This window comes from Dermacentor albipictus, unplaced genomic scaffold (assembly GCF_038994185.2).
Source record: "Dermacentor albipictus isolate Rhodes 1998 colony unplaced genomic scaffold, USDA_Dalb.pri_finalv2 scaffold_38, whole genome shotgun sequence".
In the NCBI taxonomy this organism is placed as follows: domain Eukaryota; kingdom Metazoa; phylum Arthropoda; class Arachnida; order Ixodida; family Ixodidae; genus Dermacentor; species Dermacentor albipictus.
Window position 1 is genome coordinate 106,936 of NW_027225592.1, and position 24,051 is coordinate 130,986.

At 41.8% G+C, this 24,051-nt stretch overlaps 1 protein-coding gene across 3 annotated transcripts in view; it reads left to right on the forward strand.

Annotated features, from left to right (window-relative positions):
• Nucleotides 1-24,051, forward strand: part of LOC135916947 (uncharacterized) — a 206,052-nt gene that overhangs the window by 106,404 nt on the left and 75,597 nt on the right. For 2 of the 3 annotated variants that reach the window (XM_070529954.1, XM_070529955.1), the window contains one exon: nucleotides 11,294-11,468. The exons of the other annotated variant lie outside the window; for it this stretch is intronic. In XM_070529954.1, coding sequence (XP_070386055.1) covers nucleotides 11,294-11,361 — 68 coding nt within the window. In that variant the 3' untranslated portion in view covers nucleotides 11,362-11,468. Of the gene's footprint in view, nucleotides 1-11,293; nucleotides 11,469-24,051 lie in introns of those variants that run through there. 3 annotated transcript variants of the gene reach the window in all.

Sequence of the window (24,051 nt, forward strand, 5' to 3'; positions counted from 1 at the left end):
CAACATGTCTTTGTGACTATATGTACATGCAGATGATCCATAGATGAAAAATATGCAGTACAGTAGAATCTCATTACAAGATACAGTTGGTTGTAAGAGACATCTGAAAATGGTTTGGTTGGCTTTCCGATGTGTGCCACGTTAACAACACGGTATACAAGAGACACCTTTGTTACTAACGATGACTTTTTAAGTATTCACTACTTTGAAGGGACACAACCCAGACACATTCACTTCATGCACCTTGTGTGCTCCGAAGAGCGTAAAGATCACGCAATCCTCACAGAAGTCAATTGCGCATGTCTCTTTAAGCATGAACTAGAAAAGGAGGGCAACGGGGACAGTGCAGGGCAGAAAGTGTCGGCAGTTGAAGCTGACGAGCGTGTAAGAGCACCTCAAAAGTACTGCGAGCAACAAGGCTTGCAAAGTGAAGTGTTTAACTTCCAGAAGTTCGGAAGGAAGCTAACACAATCTACAGTCACTAAAAGGCTGCGAATGTCTTCTTTAAGGGGCCCCTAAACCACCGAGGTTGAAATTCAGTTGTGGTGTTTCAGTCGTACATGATAACGCAACGAACACGTAGCCACGACAATTTTTCGAAACGGTGCAGTGGAGTTACATGTGTTTGATTATCGAAAAGTAGTGCCCACTCATTTCACTCTTTCATCTGGTGTGCGCCATCTGGATGGTATCATCTTTTCCTCGCCGAGTACACCTCCACATGTTACGGGACAGGCCATAACCAACGAGCTCTGTTGCTGCCGTGCCGGCCCATCGTCCTGCGAGGGGTGCCGGTAATGACCTCGCCAATACAATGGAAGCTTATGGTGACTCGCTGTGTTGAAGAGCTTCATAGGGAGACCCTTCAGTCGGCGTTTCTGTTCTTTGCCCTCATTGGCTGCCCACAATGGCATCGCGAGGAACGCGACGAGGAAGAGGGAGTGCGTGTAATTGCTTGCAGACCTTGCCGGCAGTCGTACTCTCTCGTTCAACCAATAAACAGCACAAGAAACTGGTGACATCGTCAGAGACAGCCTGGTCATGTCAGGACGAACTGAAGGATGCAGGATAAGTCCGGAGAGGCACATGGGGTTGTTTTCTGAAGTTTTGTGGGACTCCCGCAGTGCGTAGCACTGCGGCGTTTGACATAGTCGATTGTGACGGCATTCTGATTTCGATACACGTGTTTGAAATGTTCAAAGAATGTCGAGAGGTTGTTTAGGGGCCGTTTAAGCCACCCTGAGCAATTATTCCTTCAGATATATCTAAACATGCTTTAGTGATGATGCATATTAAAGTGATCTAGTCAGGCTCTTCAGTGTTTTAAAATTTTTGGTTTCAAGAGACATGTGTCCCGTGCCTCTTGAGTATGTCTTCTAGTGAGGCTTTACTGTAATGTGCACACACAATTGTGTAACTCCTCCTGCAAGTATTATTCATTAAGCCTGGTCACTGATGTGCAAAGCTTGTGGTTAAGTTGTGATATCCGTACTTTTTAGAGCAATGTTTATTGATTCAGGCTGTTTTCATTGGTTCTTCGATGCAGGACACAATGCTTACGAAATTATTGGCCCTGATGACGAGAGCCCTCAAGGGGCAAACGACATCTCTGTAGCAGAAGTGAGCCCGATACCATCTGAAGTTACCATGACAGATGACACGGCAGGAACAGATACAGAGACTGCCACGTCCACTGCAGCTGCAACAATGTACGAGGCCAGCAGCAGCACGTCAGCATCAGCAGCAGTGTCAGAAGGAACTGCACCAGGCCTGGCAGGGCAACATGTGTGCTATCACTGTGACTTTTTTGTAGTGCATACAACTGATTTGTCAACATACAAGCTTTTCACCATGACTGTGAGCTAGTGTTCTTGTGCAGCAAGTGCAAGACTAAGGTGTTCTAACACAGTACAAGCGTCACTTTAAAATATGCTAACATATTACAGTTGTTGCCTCCCCAGCCAGCCCACATAACCACAACAACGCGGAACACATGGTGGTACACACCTCTTCCATCGGAAGCTAGTAGAGACTGTTAGTGTTGTTGCTAGATTAAGTGGTCTTTGTAGGCAATTAGAAGGACAAATCAGGTGTCATAAGATTGTTGTTGATGTTGTTGAAGAGTTAAAAAAGACGTTTGATGAAGCTCAAGTGCCAACTGATATTGAGCAAATCAAAAGCAACCACCTGAGAAAGCAACACTATCGAATTTGGGTATCTATGTGCCGCCAACTCTGGTATGCATGGCATAGGACAGAAGTGTGATGAAAATCACACAGATACTGCTGTTGCATCACTGGCCACAGTGAGCAGCGACTTCTAGGGCAAGAGAGTCAACTGAAACGAACATTATGACGTAGTGTCATGCTCCCATGTGACCACTTTCCATGTTATTTTGCATGATACAGCTCAACCTCCAGAAACGAGACTGCAACTTGTCTGTAAAAAAAGCTTTCACAAAAAATTATTCACAACATTATTGACACAGCAGTATCTTTCTTGTGTAGGGTCGAGGTTCCCGGATGTTCATTAATGCAAAAAGTGAGAAATCTTTTTAAGAAATACGAAGGGGACAGAACTTTTCTAGTCATGCATCTTCATCATACTGTCAAGTTAATAAATGCCTTTTATAATTATTATTACCAGTTATATCTTAGTGCATTGTATGCATGTAACAGATGTAAAATCAGGTCAGTTGGATCAGATGCCTTATCTGCAAGAGAGCCCTATATTCAAGAAATTGGAATTAAAATAGGTACATTAGAGACGCAGTCTTTCAGCACTTTATTGCCTGTGATTTAAGCATCGCTCAATACCTTTGTGGACGCTGGTTTCAACCGGCACAGCACTGCGCTTTGCCACAGTCACAGGTGTCTTCAATGCGGTGTTTACCATTTGTGTTGATCTGTTGGTGCATTCATAGAGCAAGTTTTTAATTGATTTTTTCCGCATTCTTGTGCTTGCACTAAGCTTGTATTAGGCAGTTACAAAATGGGCGTCACTATAATGAACTGTTCTGTAGAGCTTACACTTGCAAATAATAGTGTTCAGATGGCCGCAGTTCTATGTAGGTGCACCGCTAGTTTTGTGTATGTTGTCATGTTTGTATAAGGCTGATATAAGCTAGTTACAAAATGTATGTCACTAAGCATTGCGATATTCTTTAAAGGACTGCTTGGTTGGTTTTACACTTGTGAATTAGTGATGAGGCGGTGGTATTTCCATGTAGGCCCACTGCTAGCTTTCTGTGTGCTCACGTGTTGGTATTAAGCTTTTACAATGGAGTTACAGCATGTACGTCACTAAGGGCTGTGATATTTTTTAAAGAACTGCTTTGTTGGTTTTACACCTGTGTGTAAACCATTTGTATACATTATGCTCATTTAAAGCAGTTACAAAGTGTATGTCACTCATCACTGTGATATTTGTTGAAGAATTGCTGTGATGGTTCTACACATGTGAATAATAGTGGTCAGAACACAGTACTTGCGATGCATAGTTGAATTTACACAGTGCCAAGACTTGGGCTGTATACGTATCAAAATAAATGTATGTCATCATATTGTTATTATGACTGTTTGGATTTTATTAAACTTTGATAAAATTGTTTCTTGTATCTATTGAGGTATGGCACTTTGTCATGCAACCAAACTGAGGACCTGAACTTGTGCATACAAATAAACAGCTAATTTAAAAGTATACTGCTCATATTCTGCTAAACCAGTCTAACAAATATTGTACTACAATGCTGGAAAAAGGACAGAGCTGACTGGGATGTACAAAAAGAGTTTTGCACTGGCTGAAGGACTGCCCCACTCTGGAGTTGGTAATGTTGCGTTTGTTGGAGTAGATAAGAAAGGGCACTTCTATTAAAAATGCGACAGTCAGTGGAGAAACATAAGGCAGACGAGCAAATGTGGAACATTTTTTTCAGGGCCCTCTATGCCTACTACTGGATTTCTAGTCTTCCTGTGCTCTGCTTATAAGTCCCTGTTCAGCCAAGGTTATTAGTCCATGACAGTTGTTCTCCAGGGTTCCTAGCAATATTGAAGCAATAAATTCAAGGGTTTTCAAGGACTTTCGAGGCCCCGACATAGTAACTTCAAGGGCCTCATGCGATGTGTTTAGTAGCTTGGAGAGGCAATATCTTGTTCAATGACGAGATCGTTAATGCAAACAAAAAAAAAACAGATCGCATTTCACTGATTTCAAGCATTTGAAAGACTGTTAATTTGCCTTTCACCGGCCTTCACTAAACGTACACAGTGTCTTAATGCACACACAAGGAGGCATTTCAAGAAAGCGCTCGAACGTTCTCTGCAATAGCATAATTAACTGCTTGCACCTGCAACCTTCGCAGTTTTTAAAGACTTTGATTTGACAGTGGACGTGATGTCAATTTTGCTTAAGCTTTTCACCATCAAATAAGCAATAGTCACTTCTAGTTCCTTTTTATTGTCTGTAGCTCTCGATTTACTCCTCGTGGCTTCTCTTCGAATGACTCAATTGTTGAGCTTCCTGCTTCTGGTTCAAGTACATTTGTTATTGGATCCATGTGCCTAAAACTGGTATCCGTGGCTCCTTTGTAATTTCAACTTTAAAGATGCCGCTTTCCTTCTATTACCTCCACAGTCTGTGACATGCGAGAGAGCCACAGAAGAAAAAAAATGGTATTCAATGTCTGCTAAGTCTAGCCAAGTGTACAAATTTAAGGACTTTCCAGTACTTCTAAAAAGTCAAGGGTTTTCAATTCCTTGAAAATGGCATTTTAGAAATAAAGAGTTTTGAAGGATCGCTACAAACCCTGGATTCTAGCACCTAAATCATTTCACAAGCTTATTTTGGCAAGGAATTCAGGAATTCATGCTTTTTAACTAACGCTGCACTATCTCTGTACATTGATGCCACGACAGCGCAATCATTTTGGAGTAAAGAAAAACACTGAAAGCCTTTAATACCACTCTTTTTTCTATGGAACTTCCTACTGTCTAGTTAAGTTTACAAATGTGCCTAGTTTTGGTGGGCGTTTCTTCGACATTTTCTGTGAGAAGCAGATCACTAACCCCCATATTCAGAAATGCATCTTAATTTCAAGCTCATGCTTCACTTGACATAAATCACGCCTGGTGCGAACGCCCCCCAAGACGCTCATTGCGTTTCTCTTGGTTTGTTCACGACCTGCGTCATTTAGATCAAGCATGGGCTTCAAGTTAAGATGCATTTCTGAATACAGGGGTAAGCGTGCGCAATTCGGGGCAACGCACTGTTCCACTGACACTGAAAGGAAACGGGGAAAACAAAGTGAACCCCCCATGCTCCGAAACTTTCGTGCACCTGTGGTGTGCATGTGTCGTGGAAGAAGAAAGAGCGCAAACACAAGGACGACGAAAAAGCATCAACCGCACCAGCGCTACGTGGTGTGGTCCATGTTTTTCCGTCCTCCTTGTGTTGCGCTGTTTCTTCTAAAATGCCAAACCAACTAGCAGGCAAGTCCATCCTGTGCGTTTATAATGAACGCACGCATGAGCATAGATGGTCTTCGAAGATTTTAGAACGAGCACTGCCACAGGATATGAGCAGTGCACGCGTAAGAAGTGGAGACATAAGTAATTGAAACATGCGTGCCGATGCATGTGACGCGGCTATCGGCAGACGCAGTCTCCAAATGCTGGAATGTGTGCGCTCCAAAATGCTAACGATCCGTTGCTAATGCAGGACAACCGCTTACAGCGGAGTGAACGAAACTCTAAACTAATGCACTTGAAAAGAGTGCCCACACGGCAGTGTGAGGCACGTAGAAGTGCCTTGTACTGGCGTCGCAGTTGATCATATACGAATGGAACTGGAGGAAAAAAATAAACAGAAATGCTCACCAGTATACGCGCGAATTAAGTTCACATACGTGGATGGTTGGCGCGATACTTTGTATCCGCGTATTTTTGGAGAACATATAATGCATGGACTGGAGAAGCACTCGATCATGAGCTGAACGGCACATTTGTTATTTCCATGCGGTGGTGACAAACCGGGAAGAATAGTTATCACGTTGCCGTCTACGTTGTCTTCCTTCGTCAGTCGTAGCAAGAAATGTAAGTGATGCAAACGCAAACATATTCGAATACTCAACAGCATAGCACACTGCAAAAAAAAAAAAAACGCCAGCCACCGCCGCCGATTCCTCAAATACATTTCGTAGATATATAACCCCTAAAAGAGCCCACAGTGAGTGTGGTGGCCCTGTGGTGTAATGGTTACGATGTGTTTTTGAATCTCATAAATGCGAGTGTACGTAGGTTCAAATCCACGTGATGTGTACGGAGTATTGTGAAGTCTTCATAATTATGTGATTGCCTTGATGATTGTGTTCTAATTAGGTTATGTGACTGCTGATTGCGAATATAATTGCGGATTAAGTGTTAATTCGCTTTGTTCTTTTCCGCACTGCCGTGCGGGACGCATACGCACAGGCCGCCGTCAGAGCAGTCACGCCTCATGGTAGGCCGCAAATAGCCAGGAAAAATTTGACTTAAAATCTTGCATTCCATTGGTCGCGCCTATTCTAAAGGCCGCTTAGAATGGGGCTGACTGAAACTTGAGCCGCTTGAAAATGGGCCGCAGCCTCCGGGGGGCCGCCCAGCGAATGGTATATCAGCGGCCATAATTTGATCAGATTTCCTGCCTGCATGCGTGGATTCTAGCCAGGACTTGGCTAAGAGTGTAGTAAGCATACGTTCGCTCACACCGCGGGCCCACAGTATGAGGAAAAACGAGAGCACAAACACTACGTCGATTCGAATTAGTGCTGAACGGAAAGTATGAGCTATATAATTTGATTTCATTTCAGTTTTATTTTCCAGACAAAATAGACATTTCTGATAGGGATACCTGGGCGAAAAGCTGTTTTTTGACAGGTTGACTGGGCCCGGGCAACCTGGTGACATTCAGGAGATGAAACAGAATAATGATAAAACATAGCCATTAATAACACAGTCAGGTGGCATAGAGAAGGCTGAAGCTAAGAGAACATCAGACTACGGCGAATTGTGCAATAGTAACGTGTTTTTATAATTAGAAATGTTTAAGCGTTTTTTTTTCATTACATCTCGCCTGGACAATTATAGCCTCAAAGCATTGGAAAAAATTATCATGCACAGCCCTTTGAGCGAGAGAAAGATCAAACTGGAGAAACAAAATACAATAGTAGTGCTGAAAACACACTAATGACAAACTTCACGGTTGTCAGGGACGGACACTACACTTCTATTTGCGAACATACAACGGAGTGCAGTGACGAGTAGGAAAATTGAGGCTCTTGAGCACATATAGGAACAGAGCCTATCAGACATTAGTCAGAGGTTCGCCTCACGCCATTAATCTTACTGCCTTCCACAGCAGCGCACACTCAATTAAATTATACATTGAACAGCTCAATGCATTTTGAGATGCAAATCAGAGCGTGTCACAAAGGTATAAGCACGCGCTATCCTCGGCTATCAGTTGTAGCCTATGACAAGTCAGGCGCAACAGCGCATTACAACGCTTAGCCGCGTCAGCTGGAGCGGCGCAGACAGACATATTTGCGCTCCTAAGACAGCTAGCCGCACTCCTATCGTATAAATGTCTTCTTACTTCGACAGCTACGACGGCTGTTTAGGTTTTGTGATGGTTTTGTGATGACTTACGCTATCTATTGGCGGAAGTACTCAAGCTCTCACCTGTGCTACCATTACATACACGCTTTTCTTTTTCGTCTACAGCGCTCGTCCTTGCGGCGGCGGGCAGCGCAGGCTCACTGATCTTACGAACAGTTTTAGATATGTGAATGCTCTTTTTCCGTAAGATTTTTCTTACGCCAAATTTTTTTGTAAGTTCGCTTAGTGATTTCCGCCCCAGTTACTTTTTATCGCTCACAGTTTTAGCAGCAATCGGCCTGGGCACCGTCACTGCGACTTGACGATATATAGGAGAAAATGGACGGCAATTGTGAAGTATTTGCATAACTGCAGAGACGGATCTATAAAAGCGTTCAGGTTCTGAAATGGCGACTTATGTGACATCTCCAGAACAATCTTATATCTTGCCCAGCCAAACGCTTAACACAATTAGGTAACGCTGTTTGCTGCAGTCTGCATCGTCATGTACACGAATAAAAATGTATTCGGTTCCAAACACCCTTGCGCTAAATTGTCAACGCTACATGCGCAGTTCTTTTAGGCTGCACCAATTTTTTTAGAAATTGCGTGTGGCAGATAGCACAACGAGGCGGCCGGCACTCGATGATGTGGTCATTACTTTTGCGAGGAATCGAAATGCCAAATAAATAAATAAATAAATAAATAAATAAATAAATAGCATAATTAGGCTAATTAACTTTCTTAACTAATTACTTCACAGCACATATTTGAATCTAGAAATTCTAACTAGTGAACTTTCAAGGCATATCCACTTGGAACGGATTCTGAGGATGGCGCTGGATTCGAGATATCAGCCGTCAAACTTGCAATAAGAACGCACTGTTTCACTTATTTTAAGAAAGCGCTGTTATGTGCATTGAAGCACAACATGATTGAAATGCCATTGCATTCGCCGAACACTTTTAAAATTAATATCTCGAAACTGGCGCAGCCCAATTTATAGATTGAAATATATGCAATAAAGTAATTACCTACGATGTTAGTTTAGCTATATTATTTCTACAATTAAACATTTTGATTTTTCGTTTAAGTAATGGTCGGCTCATTGTGCAAATTTAGATGAAGGGTTAGCATTACACTATCTGCCAGAGGCAATTAAAAAATTGCGCAGGTCAACATTGTCACCTGTTACAGCTTCAGTGCATTGCAACAAGTGGGGATACATGCAGGCTGTAGTGCTTTGCGCCAAGATAAACTATTTTCCTCGTTGAAAACGCCAGCAGTTCCCACTTATCGGCACTCCCCGCTTTGTGGTTACACGCTGCCACCAACACACGCACATCGCAAGACAAGCTAGGCAAAGCAAAATCAGTTGAGTGCGCACGCATGTAGGAAAGAATAACCAAATAAAAAACAATCTAGGAGGCAGCACGACATCACACGGAACGTCCAGCCTTCGCAAAACAACCTCCTCTGACGACATTCTCACCTTGTTTTCGCTCGTGTAATCTGGGGAAATGCGCACGTCACATGGAGAATCCTGGGTACAATTACTTCGCAAGCTTATTCTGCGTGCACGGAAACATGTCCAGATCTGAGATATTTGCACAGGCCCCTAAGGGTGCAAATTCCCTTTCAATTTCCAACACGTTTTTGGCCGCAAGTAACGCTAGCGCTTACGCATGGTGTACAGCTAGGCATGTATCAACTGTTCTTGGGACATCTCCGGTCATTAGTTTTTTTTTTTCTTTCTTTAAAGGCGAAAGCCTTTCTATGCTCATGGTGAAGTTTGTGTCAGCACACCTGACCGTCGGAGTGCCCACCGAAGCGTCATCATGCCATATGAAGACAGATTAAAGACAGGTTAAAGAATGAAAAGTGATTGATACTGACAGTTTGCGAATGATAACGTTATAATAGAGAGTGGTAGAGGTTAATAACGACTAGCAATGACTAATAACGACTTGTAATGACTACAATTGATTAGAAATGACTAGAAATGTCTAGTAATAAATAGTATGACTAAAATTACTATTAATGACTACGAAATGACCAGTATGTCGAACCACAGCTTGTAATGACCACAATTGATTAAAAATGACTATAAATGCTTACTGGTGAGCACTAATGACTAGTAATGGCTGTGATATGACCAACATGTCTAACTACGCCTTGTAATGACCATAATTGATTACAAATGACTAAAATGCTTAGTAGGGAGCAGTAATGACTCAAAGAAAGAAGAGAAAGAGGCGAATGATAACAGGAGGCAGAGTAGGCTTTCGCCGTTCACCACTTAAGAGAGACTTTGAGACACCCTGTAATTTTTTTTGTAGATTTCAGCGCGCACAATCAACAAATCCACAAAAGAATTAAAGGTTCACAGCCGTGTGCTTCTCTGCTCTGCGCATGCTAAAAGCTGCACTTTTTGTCAATGTGCACTTCTTGCTCCTTGCTTCTTTACGGTGCCTCATATTTATTTGTGCGTTCCATGAAATAAAGTTTTAGTTGCGAGTTGGCACGTGTGGCCGTTTGTGCCTCTTTTTTGGGGGTTTGCTTATCATAAAATTATGGGGTTTTACGTGCCAAAACCACTTTCTGATTATGAGGCACGCCGTAGTGGGGGACTCCGGAAATTTTGACCACCTGGGGTTCTTTAACGTGCACCTAAATCTAAGTACACGGGTGTTTTCGCATTTCGCCCCCATCGAAATGCGGCCGCCGTGGCCGGGATTCGATCCCGCGACCTCGTCCTCGGTTTGCTTATCATGCGCGCTGAAATTAACAAGAAAATGAACCCGAACGAACTCGCCCAACTTTTCGTTTTACTTAATTTCCCTTTTTCTTACTTATTCGGCAAAAACGATGCTCTTCTCTGTAAACAACGATAGTTTCCAGCTACCGGTTGGCAAAGGCGAAAGTATGCAGGTGTCCCCAGTTCCTGGACTCTGTGCTAGAAATGCTTGCTGGCATCTCCAACTTGAAAGTATTTATTCTTCGAGGAAGTGAATGCTTGGGAAATCCTCCAGAATGATTAAGGAAGTTTTGCCGGCATTGGTGCCGCCACTATTAAATAGATAAATCGTGGAAAAAAGCAACGCATTAAGTCAGGCTAAATATGCTCCCAGTGACACTCAATAATTCTGAGCGGTCCCCCAGGTTTCCCTTTTTTTTTCATTGATCAAAAAAGAAAACTGATATCTAGCGGCTTCCTAAATAAGCGTGACTATTAATTTTGCTCAAGTAAAAAGGAAATGCATTAATGAACAGCCACAGAATATTTCCGGAACAGGAAACGTATTACCGTATTTTGTTTGCGCAATCGCTGTAGTTGAGCTAAGTCTTGTATAGATCGAACTTTTCTTTCTTTCGAACTTTTTGTTTCCAGTGTTTTGGCGGTTCACATTCTTAACGCTGCGGTTCGTGGCAGCCTAGTTGACATCGAAAGCGTCATCTCATAGGCCGCGAGGCCTTGCAAGGACGAGACTGAGTGCGCATACGTGCAGCGCTGTCCATATTGTCCGGTCTTGTGCGTGTTCTTGCTTGTGTAGATCGTCTACCAACTACAGCAGAAGCTATTTATTCGCCACTCATGCCTGACATGTCTTCTCATCTCAACAACGAATGACTGGCACATTCTTTATTTCGTCTTGCTGCAGCCTGTCAGAGGAAAAACCAGGACCGAGGGCTCTTCACCTACTGCCACAAGATGTGCCGAAACCTGTGATTTCCTCAAAGGCACTCTACGTGAAGATTGCACGTGTGAACATGTTTATTTTGAAAACTGCGTGCAAAATTAATGCACCGTCTTACACTCCAGCGTTTGAACATAAAACTACGTCTGTATGTCGCTCTCGGTACAATACTCTCATTGGTATAGGCACTACTTTGAATGAATGCCCATAGAAAAAACCCTAATAATCCCAATAGCAGTGAGACGAAATGATGAAACGGAGAGAGGCCATTGACAAGGATAGCTCAAATAGTTATTCAATCGCATAAACGTAATCACGAAATTCGCAATTCCAGGTCTCACTGCGATGTCCACCTTTGTGCGATGAGTTGGGCTTCGATGCCTTTGTCGTCGAATGGGAATGGGCGCAGTTGGGGCACAATCCCAAGTCATTGCATTACGCGTGCGATGCTCTACCGGTTGACCTGCCCGATACGTCACCTGTCCTGCCCGTCGTCACGTGACGCAATATTAAGGTGTGGTTGCACGTAAGTTCGAGGCACTCGGTTTCTCAATTGGTAGAGCATTGCATCCGTAATGCGAAGTCGTGCGATCATTCCACACCTGCTGTAAGTTGTTTTTTCATCCTTTTTCAATTCAATTAATTTATAATTTCTTTATTTCAATTAGTAAGTATAAGTAATTTCCCCTGTGTTGTCCTTGGTGTCCTTGTTTGTTGACTTCTTATGATACGAATAATAAAAATCGGGCTCCTCGGTTAACCCCCTTTCTTCTCGTTGCTATGGGAAAGTAGGCGAGATAAGTACGAAGCGTTGTCTAGGTTCCGCTTTGCAACCTCATAGTGCTAAAGCTGAGCCTTTACGTACGGCGCCACTCAGACCTGGGTATCCTAACAATGCACACACACAGCCGCTCATCAGCAACGTTAACATTCGTTCTTTCAATGCTCGTGCCGGTAGCGGAAAGCAGGACGCTGCCTTCGCTCTGTTATCGAGTGGTGTCCATCTGCTTTCTCAGTCATTTTGCAGCCAAGCTGACCAAGTGTTGCCCGTAGCTTCAGGAGAGGCGCCTAGCCAAAATCCAAGTCAACTCAGTTGTTTGCGCTGCCTCAGCCTGTCAAGTAGCAAGCGAAGTGTACCGTGAGCGACGCTCCGCTAAAACTGTCTACACACTAAAAAAAAGAGTATCCCTTAGTCTTTTCGAAGAGTCTGGACTCGTCACGTATACGACATACCTTGTGGGAGACACCCGAACTCTCTTTTGGCAGAGAGTCCCGAGACTATCTGTGCTCAATAAAAGGTGTTTACGTGACTCCACGCACAATAGTCATGCATACTCTGTTGTAGTAGTCGCCTATACCCTCTTAAAAGGGTTACAAGACTAGTGCTGAGGGAGTCCGTTAACAATTCTAGATGAGTCAGATGACTCAAGATAAAATGTCACATGAACGCTGCAAGAAATTTTCAGGTAACTTTTCTAGATGAGTCATCAGACTCCAGCAAGGTGTGTCAAGTTAGCCTTAGTGCGTGGTGCAGGACTCTTGGAAATAAAGTAAAATAACTAATCCATGTAAGTCATTTCACTCTTGTATAGCAGTGTCCAGCCACTTTTCAATATGTGTCAACACACTCTTGCTGTAAGTACACACGACTACGGCTAGTTCTCAAGAAGACTACTGTGAAAAAACAACATAGGCTAACAAAGAACCCACAGTAAACTTACCAAAAATCCCATGGCAGGTTAGCAAGAAACAGATAATATTTCATCAATATTTGTTATTGTCTTCTGGAAAATTCAAATGTATCAGTCAGCACAGAATCACTATGAAAGCAAGACAGTTCTCATTACTGTTAAACTGGAATCAATAGCCAACGAAGCAAAACAGTGTTAAATAAATATTCAATATGTAGCCTGCAGCTGCATATGCATGACACTGCAATGCCACTCAGAACCATAATGAAACCCCAAAGTATTGTTTAACTCATGTAGAAGTTCAATTAACCACAGCACAAGTCTCTTATAATATATCAAAAGATCTATATGTTCAGCGTATTTCCCTGTTCTAAAAGACTTAACTTACGACTTAACATTCTAAGCAAGCAAGCTACACATAACAAATAAGAAAGGCTGCACTAATGTACAAAGGAGACCCATATAATGAAGGGTAATAAAAACAATATTCCAACTTAGATTACATAATCTATGCATTATACTATGCTTGCTGAAAACAACTGGTTGGCAATTGATAATCCAATCTTACAGTAAAAACAGCTGTCTTACCTCATGGTACTCTTGTTGGCGCTTTTTCCCACACAACTTGTGCGTGTTAGCACGAGTTGAAAATTGATCTGAAAAACACACATTAAAAAGTTGTGCATCAAATTATTCTGTCATACAACATGCAACAGTGTAAAAAACTTCATAACTCACAAAATTACAAAAATAAGTACAGCAACACTTATACTGATCATTTATTTATGTTGAGAAACATACTTTTGCAAGACTAAGTATAATAGCCGACAGAGACAATTTCACGGGTAGAAATAACCGCTAATACAAAACTCTCCATAATACAAACACGTTAACAAAATAAGTAGCACAGGTAGCTGTATTTTGTTACGGCAAAGATAGCGCATGAGGAGGAGGATGAGGAGATGGCAGGAAGCAGAACACATGAACTATACCCAGCTGCATGCACGCAGCTGTAACAATACACATAGTGCCCAAAGATCCAAAAGAAACAAAGAGAAAGATGTGAGGAAGGCTTCTTTTACTCATCACAAGTCATCCTGTAAGAGCACATTATGCACTGGCTGTAATCTATCCTCAAGACATACATGAATAAGATACATTAGGTGCCACATTTACAAATCACTCATACAATGTTCTTGTGATTTTCCTTATTTCAATCTTTAACTTAGCAAGCATGACTGAGTTACGTAAAGCCTCCCTACGGCTTGGCACATATACACAAAGAAGTGTTTTTGTAAACACTGGAGGTCACGGACGGATGACTGACACATACCTCTTTTAATTCTTTTGTCTTTGTCATTATGATTATCTACCACAGTAGTCTCTTGTAGAGTGAAACACATCCAGATTATATACTGTGGGCAACCAAGTGTGAATACCTGTTCTCGATTTCGACATTTCTCTGGTATCCCGCTGAGGTAACAATGACGCAAAGGATTGTCTTCCCAATGTATGCGTTCCCACACTACAGGAGCAGATGATAAGCCACATTAATGGTGCGTGAAATAAAACATCTGTGCTTAACTTTCCACTGCCGCTCCAACCTGGAGTGATTTTTTTGCTTTGTTGTGTACTCTAGCACAGCTGCTACGTAGTCCCCTTGGTGCCCAAAGCAACTCTGACAGTACAGCAGGATGTCATTTTTTTTAAATTCTAAGCGAAACTCTGGTTATGGGGGACAATTGCGAACTTATATTTTTGCTTTGTATCTTAATTATGTTGTTGACCTATACCTTTGCCACTTTGATACTTTTCTACAGGTGCAGACAGGCCATTGGACCAATGCTAGGTTTAGAAAACACCAGAGCAAGGTAGAAAGCAAGAACAGATATTTATAATTCGGGTGCCCAGTGCGTATTGCGTGGATATGTTTTAATTACCGATAAAACTACTTGGTAGATAAACATATAAAAGATAAGAGAATTAAGCTCGAAGCCTACCAGTTTAGTACCTGGGAATTTTATATGTAAATTCAATTTGGTGATTCCCAGTGATGAAGAAACAGTTTTGAAAGTATGTGCCAAGGCAACCAAGTCACTCACGCTCACAAAGGCAACAAAATAAAAACAAGCAAGAATACAAGAACTTCGAACTTGCAACCTAAAGACACCTCACATGACTTATTTGTGTATTTACTGAGCATAAATTACACCTAGCGCATAATCTGCTTGTACAAGATGACAAAAAATTAGTTACTGTAGCTTTTTCTTTGGGGCATTTGGCTCATCTGAACATATGCACATTGTATGGCACAGCTGCGTGGATGTAGCTGGGCATAGTTGAGTCAGCATTAATCTGTTTTTATGATCCTGCACTGCTATCATTATAATTTATATTTAGCAAACAGCCTAACTATCAGGTTGATCAGCTGTATCTTAAAACATACTGACAGATTTCCGTGTTTCATGCTAACATAAGGAGGCGGGTACATCATTTCAGATTTCAAGAAACATCTGTGCGACAGAACGAATGCTGAAGACAGAAAGTCTACAATTACCAGTACCTTTATTATTAAATGCCATGTACTAGCTCTTTCTGCAATGAATACCTCTATTACCAAAATTGTAGTCTGAAAAAATAATTGGGATATATTTACAAAAGTGACAGAGATTAGAACTGCATCATAATTGGAAATGTCTTCTTAAACAAGATCCCAATAATTGAAGTTTTATTAATTTCAGCGAAATGGCCGACATCCCATTATTGAGGCTAGTCAGTGCTCAAGGTATTATTAGTTTGTAGGAGTCCTCAGATTGACAGCTCTGTAATATTTGTCGCCATACTTGGTGGAACATGCTTTGCTGTTGCAGATATTACTTTGCCACAAAACATTCTTAAACATTGTCGGACAATCCTGTGTGGAAGATAAACCTATTTGATCATTGCTTTTTGAGGTTGTGTATCTCAGAACTGGTCCTACAAACAAGACGTTATTGAGTGCTGCAAATATAATGCCTGCCACTGCTATAAATTTCTGTTAGCGAAAATTGTCGCATTGTTATGAAGCAGTTATGTTCAATAATTAGCGGCAGTCACAACTTAAACACTCAGTACAAAACACAAAACAAAGATATGGAGTCAAAATGTAAATGTCGAAAAAAGTTATAGTTGATTCTGTATTTCACAGAACTGTTTCTTTTTCTGTTAGTGTGCCAATACCAATTGCACATTCACAAACGTTTTAGTATTGCACTTGTGGCAAATGCAGGAAACTTCAGTGTTTAACAGCAGCCCCACGGAAGACAGCCGTGAGTCGCTTCGACAGAACGACTTTTTTTCAATTTTGCGTCGCTATGTAGTCACTATATGTATGTATGTATGTCACTATAGCGAGGGGCATGTTTTGCTGATTGAATATTACTCGAAACAGTTTTATTATTTATACTAGAGGTTTGAGAAGAGAGCCAATTGTAGAGTTCTTCATGCAGATTTCATATATGTCATTAGTATTTTTTTAGCTGCTTCTTGAGTTACGTCCTACACAATGGGAAAATACAGGGATCTTTGCGGGCACTTTCTTGTGTAGTAAAGTTTCACAAAAAGCAGTGCGCTGTAGCTAACTCAGCTCTTTGTAGACTGAAACGTGCCAATATCTACTCAAACAGCATGTAATGTTACTAGAAGTATGCAAGATTAGTAGGCAGGCAGATAGGCCTGTCTACTAATCTTGCATACTTCTCATGCTATTTTGAAAAAAAAATTATTGCATATAGTTCAATAATTTTTCTCACAATAGCATGAGCATAACCTTATGCACTTATAATTGTCCTATACTAACAAATTTGGCATACGTACTCTTCAAGATATGCAGAATGCTGATATCTAAATGAAATTGCAATCTGTAAAATTATTTAAAGTGGCCTAATATTTGTTTGCATAGTTCCAGTTATTGTACAAGCCGTTTGGATAGGTATCACCATTTTGCAGTATACAACTAGCTAGATAAGATACAGCATGAAACTATTTCTGAAAATTTTATACACAAGAAAGTGCGTACAAAAATATTTTGCCACTGTGTAGGACCCCCCCCCCATGACTAAAAAACAGCAGCTACACAAAAATCAATGACAATTCAAATATAATAAAACACTTTATAAATGACAGTATATTCAAATCTCTAGTACAAATATATAAAAAAACTTGTTTTGAGGAGTACTTCCCCTTAATAAGTGGGTGTCAGTGTATTCAACCAAAGTGTTAGAAAATGCCTTCAGGCATACCATGGGGAGTTTTATAAATAGCACATGCACGCATCTGCCTTAAGAGCCCCACACCCTGCTTGCATATCGTTTTTGCATTCTGTTGTATGTCTCCATTTGCATCCCTTAAAATTGAGTGCGCAAAACCAAAAACAGCCTATTACCGTATTTACTCGCATAATGATCGCACTCGCGTAATGATGGCACCCCTAAATTTTGTCGTCAAAATTCGATTTTTTTATTTCCCGTGTAATGATTGCACCCCGAACTTGCCGCACCGATATGTCATGTGCCAAGTCTACCTAATAATGATCGCGCTTACCATCCGTCGACTGCTATGCGAACGACTCTTCAAGACAAACAAAGTGGTCTGCACGCACCAAACATTCTTAAGCAGATGCCCCATTTCATTCCTTTCATCACTTTCCGCACTTCTATAACAAAAAAAAGGCTACAACCGAACTTGCCTTTATTATGTGTAGGCTTTATAATGGTTGTGATCAACAAAAACAAAAAAGGCGCCTTTCGATTCTTCTCCTCTGCACTCCTGGGCACGCAACAAATCGCGAGCGACAACGATAGCAGCCACGTTTACACTGATAAGTTAGAAGTGTACCCCATTCATACGCTGACGTTTGTAACACAGCTAAGATATTCGCCCACCCTTAGCGGAAACGTGCCATATTAGGATAGTGATGAATACAAATGCCGCAGTTTCCGCAGCATGCCCGCCATGTGTTCCTATGTCACTGGCAGCTAAGCGCACCCATCTGTGTCTGGCCCCTCAAAGTGGACATGACTATCTTATTGCCGCAAACTTGCCGATATTATTCATTACTGATACGGAAGAAACTGTTTGAGTGCACGTAATGTACTCACGAGAAGAAAAAAATTGCGTTCGGCACGTTCGGCTTGCTCTGCCGGCTGCCATATTTTTTTGTGTCCCGCACTACATACAGCGGCAGCCGCCTATTTGTTGACCTGTTGTCATCCCGTAGCAAATGCCAGATGATATTTTTTTCTTCTTGCGGGAAATTTAACCGCTGTAATGATCGCACCCCTGAATTTGAGTCAATTTTTTTTTTGCAAAAAAGTGCGATCATTATGCGAGTAAATAAGGTAACACACTGAATTTTTAGCCTTTAAAGGGGTTGTATACAAAGGGGGGCAGCCAACTCTAGTGTGACAATAAACAAATATTTGTTCTCGCCATAATGAAACCACTCATAAAATATATCCTCACAAAATTGGAAATGAAAGCACAAACAACTTTGCTGATTGTCACATTAGTGTCCTAAACAAGATCTTTTGATGTTTATAACTCCTAGTTTCATTCACTTTCTCTAGTAAATAGACTCTGACCTAGAATACTCAGTGTAACAGACTAACCCAGACCTGGAAGCCAATATTTAAATCGGAAATAAAGAAATTCATCCCATGACCACGTCACTGCTATGTCATCAGAAGCGTGCATCAATGGACATATAGTCTGTAAAATTACTTTACATGATCTGCACTGTTACTCTTGCACTAACAAATTAGGAAATGCATTTGCTTTTTAAAGCAGTGCTGTAACCCTTTGTGCTTGAGAAATGCAATACTCAAAAGTGTAACACAACCAAAGTGTGCATGAAACCTGCGATGCATTGACATTCGTCAGTGTGGCAAATAGGCACTGAGAAATGCCAAGGGCATCATAGCTTTCGTGTCTCGAACCTTGTATGCGAGTATTACTGGTAGCTTTGCAGTGAAAGGAAGTCACATTATTATCAGACTTATGAGGGGAACTCATGTATCTCAAGTTTAATATATTATTTTTTTTGCTCCTATATTCTTGACTTTTCCAAAAATAATGGGTGTTTGAAATAAGTACTCTATATTGCTCTTAAATTTTTCCTCCTCCAGAGCCCACGTTAGGTTACATTTCTTGAACACTTTGCAGTGCTGTAGGTTATCAAAGGAAGAAAAAAATGCCGTAATTTTGCATTTTAGCTTGCTGTATAACAATAATTATGAACCTATCAATTACATACACAAGTACAAAAGAACTATGAAAAACTGGGCATAGAGACATACATACATAATAATAGCAGAAATCGATGGTGAGAATTCTAATAGAAAGGAACCATTAAAAATTAGGTACTAAAGACACATATGAATTATAACACAAGTATTTGCTAAGAATTTGAAGAGACAAATAGAATGTCTCTTCAAATCACTCCACCCCAACATTCATCCATTGTTTGATAAGTGACCACAGCTGGTGATGCTGTTTGGATAGATGGTGGATGAGATACAGCTGTGAAATAAGTGGAACATACAGAGGGGTCACCAAAGGTTGCACGCTGGTTGCACAGCCGGTTGCCTTTATTTCCGGACACAGTCGACACTCATGCTTTCAGCCTGGTTATACGTCGTTTGCAAGAGGCCTGGCGCGAGTGTGTGGCATGGCTTGGGTAAAATTTCGAGGCAACTTGAAAAACACAGATCTATATCCATAAGCACCAAAACATTCTTCACCGTAGGGCAAACCTGAAGTATATTATCGTCACGTAGCAAATAATGAAAACAGACACAAGTCACCAGGCTCGAGGTATACAAATGTGCAAAAGTGTAAATGAATGTGAAGAGCTGCTTATAGGACGGAATGTTTCATTTTGTCTTTTGGAGATCAATAAGAGTATCTTAACATTAAGTCAAGTGTATATGGCCCTCCATAAAAAAATTTAAATAATGAGGCTTTACGTGCCAAAACAACTTTCTGATTATGAGGCACGCCGTAGTGGAGGACTCCGGAAATTTCGACCACCTAGGGTTCTTTAATGTGCACCTAAATCTAAGTACACGGGTGTTTTCGCATTTCGCCCCCATAGAAATGTGGCCATCGTGGCCGGGGTGCGATCCCGCGACCTCCAGGCTCAGCAGCCAAACACTATAGCCACTGAGCAACCACGGCGGTTATGGCCCTCCCTATTTGTGTAAGTAGGCTGTTCCATGCGAGCTGTCCCAACCTGGCACACGACCACTTGAAATTTCTTTTTGAAAAACTGGAGGCCCTTCAATATAGGACAAACGTTAATTTCAAGAAATACTTAAAAAGTTTTTTTTTACTGGCGCAAGCACTAAGTGCATTTTGTGTAAAGGACCAAACTATGCATCATGAAAGGCATAGCCGAAAAATTGGTTCCTTCATTAAGAGGGCCAAATTTTTCAGGACAATAAAGAGAGGCCTTACACCAAAAATTGAACTGCTTATTAGCCACTGCTCAGTTTATTATCGGTCAATAAAAAGGACAAAATGGCCTATAAACTTTATTTTCATAGAACTGGCTTACAGCAAAAGCTGCAAATTTGTGTGATCCACGTGTTTAGGACGTGTGCTGTATGCAAAAACTGGTTTCAGGAAGATAAATTATGCAGCAGTGCACAGAGATGAGGATGAACTTTCAAAAAAGTCAGTTTTGGTGTAAGTTTATCGGCATACTTACTATTGAGGCAGTCCTAGTAAACTTATGCCCAATACCATGTATGAGAGTACATTGTATTGTTTTTAAATTGCTAAAGCTTTGTCAAAGCAGTTCTTGGGTTAAGCAAAAAAAAGAAGATTGTACAAGTGGTCTCCTACTAGTTTCAAAATTTGCATCGCGTTTCGTCTAATCCACATAGCCTCTGGGTGGCTAAGACAAAATGCATGGACTTGAGCATTCCTGCACCGATAGCAGGGAGTCTAAACTGCATTGAAGTTAATTCTTTCATTGCTGAGTGGCTAGAAGCCACTTCGCTCAAAAATTTGCCACTTAATTACATGTATTTACCTTAATTTTTCTGTCAGCCTCCAGCCTGCATGGCATCATCACTAAGGCTACCAACACACTAGTGGGCGTAGTTGGTACACGGTGGTGGCAGGACGCAGTGGCAGGAACCGCCAAAGGCTTCGAACTCGCTAATGGACGTAGTCAGGATACGGTGGTAGTAGGATGCAGGGGCGGGAGCCGCCAGAGTGTACCTGCAGCAAATTTGCACAAGTGCTCTTAGCCCTACCATGTCACAATTTACAAGAAAAATTCAGCTGTCTGTGTAACATGGATACCAATACAAAAAAAGGTATACAATTGGGTCCTACAACACAACTAGAATGTCGACAAAGGAGAAATGGTACTAATGTTTACGAAAATCCAAGCAATGACAAAAAAAATGTGCATCTGATTTGTGCATGGGAGCCCAGTGGAAACCTGATCTCATACCATCAAGTGATCAACTGCAAGCCTATTAAAATGTGATTGTATATTTTTTACGTGCGTTATGTTAAGCTGCATTAAAACAAGTTCAACATCTCTAAACATAAGTAAATTACGAAGCTAATTCTATTAACGAATTCCAATGGTCGTTGTTGCAACAAATTGCAAGTCCTGAATGAAGCTGGCCAAACTGGGTAGTGAAAATAACAATGTGGTTCTCTACATCTTGTTTTTCTGGCTTTCGCTATAGCATTAGAATAATAAAGAAATTTCATATTGTTGACAATTCACCCGGTTAATTTTTATTCCATGATGCATAATACTTCAGCAAGAGCAATAATGCTGTCTTTTAATCGTAAATAGTGATAGAACAAGAAATTTTACTGGTGCCAATGTTTTGACAAGAAAAATCTCCTTCTCTTTGTCGAAACATTGGCTCCAGCGGTGCTCCTTGTTCTACGGCTCTTCATCATTTCAAGTCTCTGTCTTCCTGTGTACCTCTACTTTCAATGTTGTATCAATGAAATTGTAATAACGGAGATTTAGTTAATGTAGCTGATGAAGAACTTGGGCTTGTCGGTCGATAACGACAGAGTAACTGCACAACATTGAGATACGAACAAAGGAGGCTTATGTGTGTCGTCTCCTCCAGTCATGTCTCTCCTTTAGACAATTACTCTATCTCGATGTAAAAGTATTACCTTTTGCACAATAATGATAAAATGAATAAAGGCCAGGAAAGGGGACACAAAAATTATAACAAATGGTATTATATGCTAATGAGATATGCGAAAGTGCCTGCTATGATCTGTCTCACCCATAACGTGCTGGATAAGATGGCGTCTTCTTCTGGATGTTGCCCACCCCCCCGCCATTTCTTGAATACCTAAAATAAAGTACATTTCAAAATTACAAAAATACACAGAGAAACAGCAGTAGCAGAGGAGATGACGCATTCCTGAGTAAAAGAAAGTAAACTAATCTTTGCTACACCACAGACGACATTTCCTTTATTACATTAGTAGAAAAATACACCATACTTCATTTCATTTAATGCTGTGAGTGTTTCTTCGCACAAGAACAAAGGTATTTCTGCATGAAAGCAGTAAAAGAATCATAGCCTTCTACTTTTACAAAATACGCTAAAGCGACTAAGCCAACTACAGCTGTATAGAGTTAAAATTGTTATACGCACATTACAATAGCCAAGACAGGATAAACTTGGGTTCATATGCAGCTTCACCGGGAGGTACAACTTTGCAATCAACTCATTTCTGCTTGCCAAATATATACGACTACATACGACTACAAATATATTGTCACGTGGTCGTGACGTCAAAGAACACAGTAGCAATACTGTGAAAGGCAAAAACTAGCTTTTATTGGGCGAACCTGTGCCCATAAAACAGGGTACACTTAAAGCACATCGAGAGCGGCGAACACAGTCGGCGATCGTCGTAAATCTGATCAGCGGCTCAAGCGCGTGGGCTTTTATAGAGCAGTCGTCGTATGTTCCAGACCAATCGTTCGGACCCGCGTGCCTTCCACAAAGTTCTACACCATTCGCGTTACGCGATGAAATCAGATAACACAAGGTTCGGCGACAGCAGACAGCCTGGTAGAAGCATCGATAACTTTCCAGAAACGTCGGATACATGCAGGCGCGTCCCTCGCTGTGCGATTACAGTTGTTAAGCGGCGAAACGTGGTCGCCCGATAAAGATAAGTACACGTGTCAATACCCCCCTCTTAAAAAGCATCGGCCCGATGCTGCAAACAAACGAAGGTAATAAACAAAAGCACTCGTAGCAAAGCAAAGAACAAAAATGGCGAAGTTCGTCAGCTTCCGTAAAAGGGTTTAAGGCGCACCACGTGGACCACTTCAGATCGTGCGCGGCGCCGCTGTGAATGTGAAATGCCGTCTGGCACGACCTCATAGGCCAGAGCGCCATTACGTCGGATGACCTTGTAGGGTCCGAAATAGCGTCGGAGTAGTTTCTCACTGAGTCCTCGTCGGCGTATCGGGGTCCAGGCCCAAACCCGGTCGCCAGGTTGGTACTCGACGAAGCGTCGTCGGAGGTTGTAGTGTCGGCTGTCGGTCCTCTGCTGGCTCTTGATTCGCAGGCGGGCGAGCTGTCGGGCTTCTTCGGCGCGCTGGAGATAGCTAGCGACGTCAACATTCTCTTCGTCAGTTACATGCGGCAGCATGGCGCCAAGCGTCGTCGTCGGGTTCCTGCCGTAAACCAGCTTAAACGGCGTGATCTGTGTTGTTTCTTGCACCGCCGTGTTGCACGCAAAGGGTACGTACGGCAGGACGGCGTCCCACGTCTTGTGTTCGACGTCGACGTACATTGCTAGCATGTCGGCGAGGGTCTTGTTCAGGCGCTCCGTGAGACCATTCGTCTGCGGATGGTAGGCAGTTGTCCTCCTGTGGCTTCTCTGGCTGTACTGCAGAATGGCTTGGGTGAGCTGTGCTGTAAAAGCCGTTCCTCTGTCGGTGATGAGGACTTCTGGGGCACCATGTCGCAGCGAGAT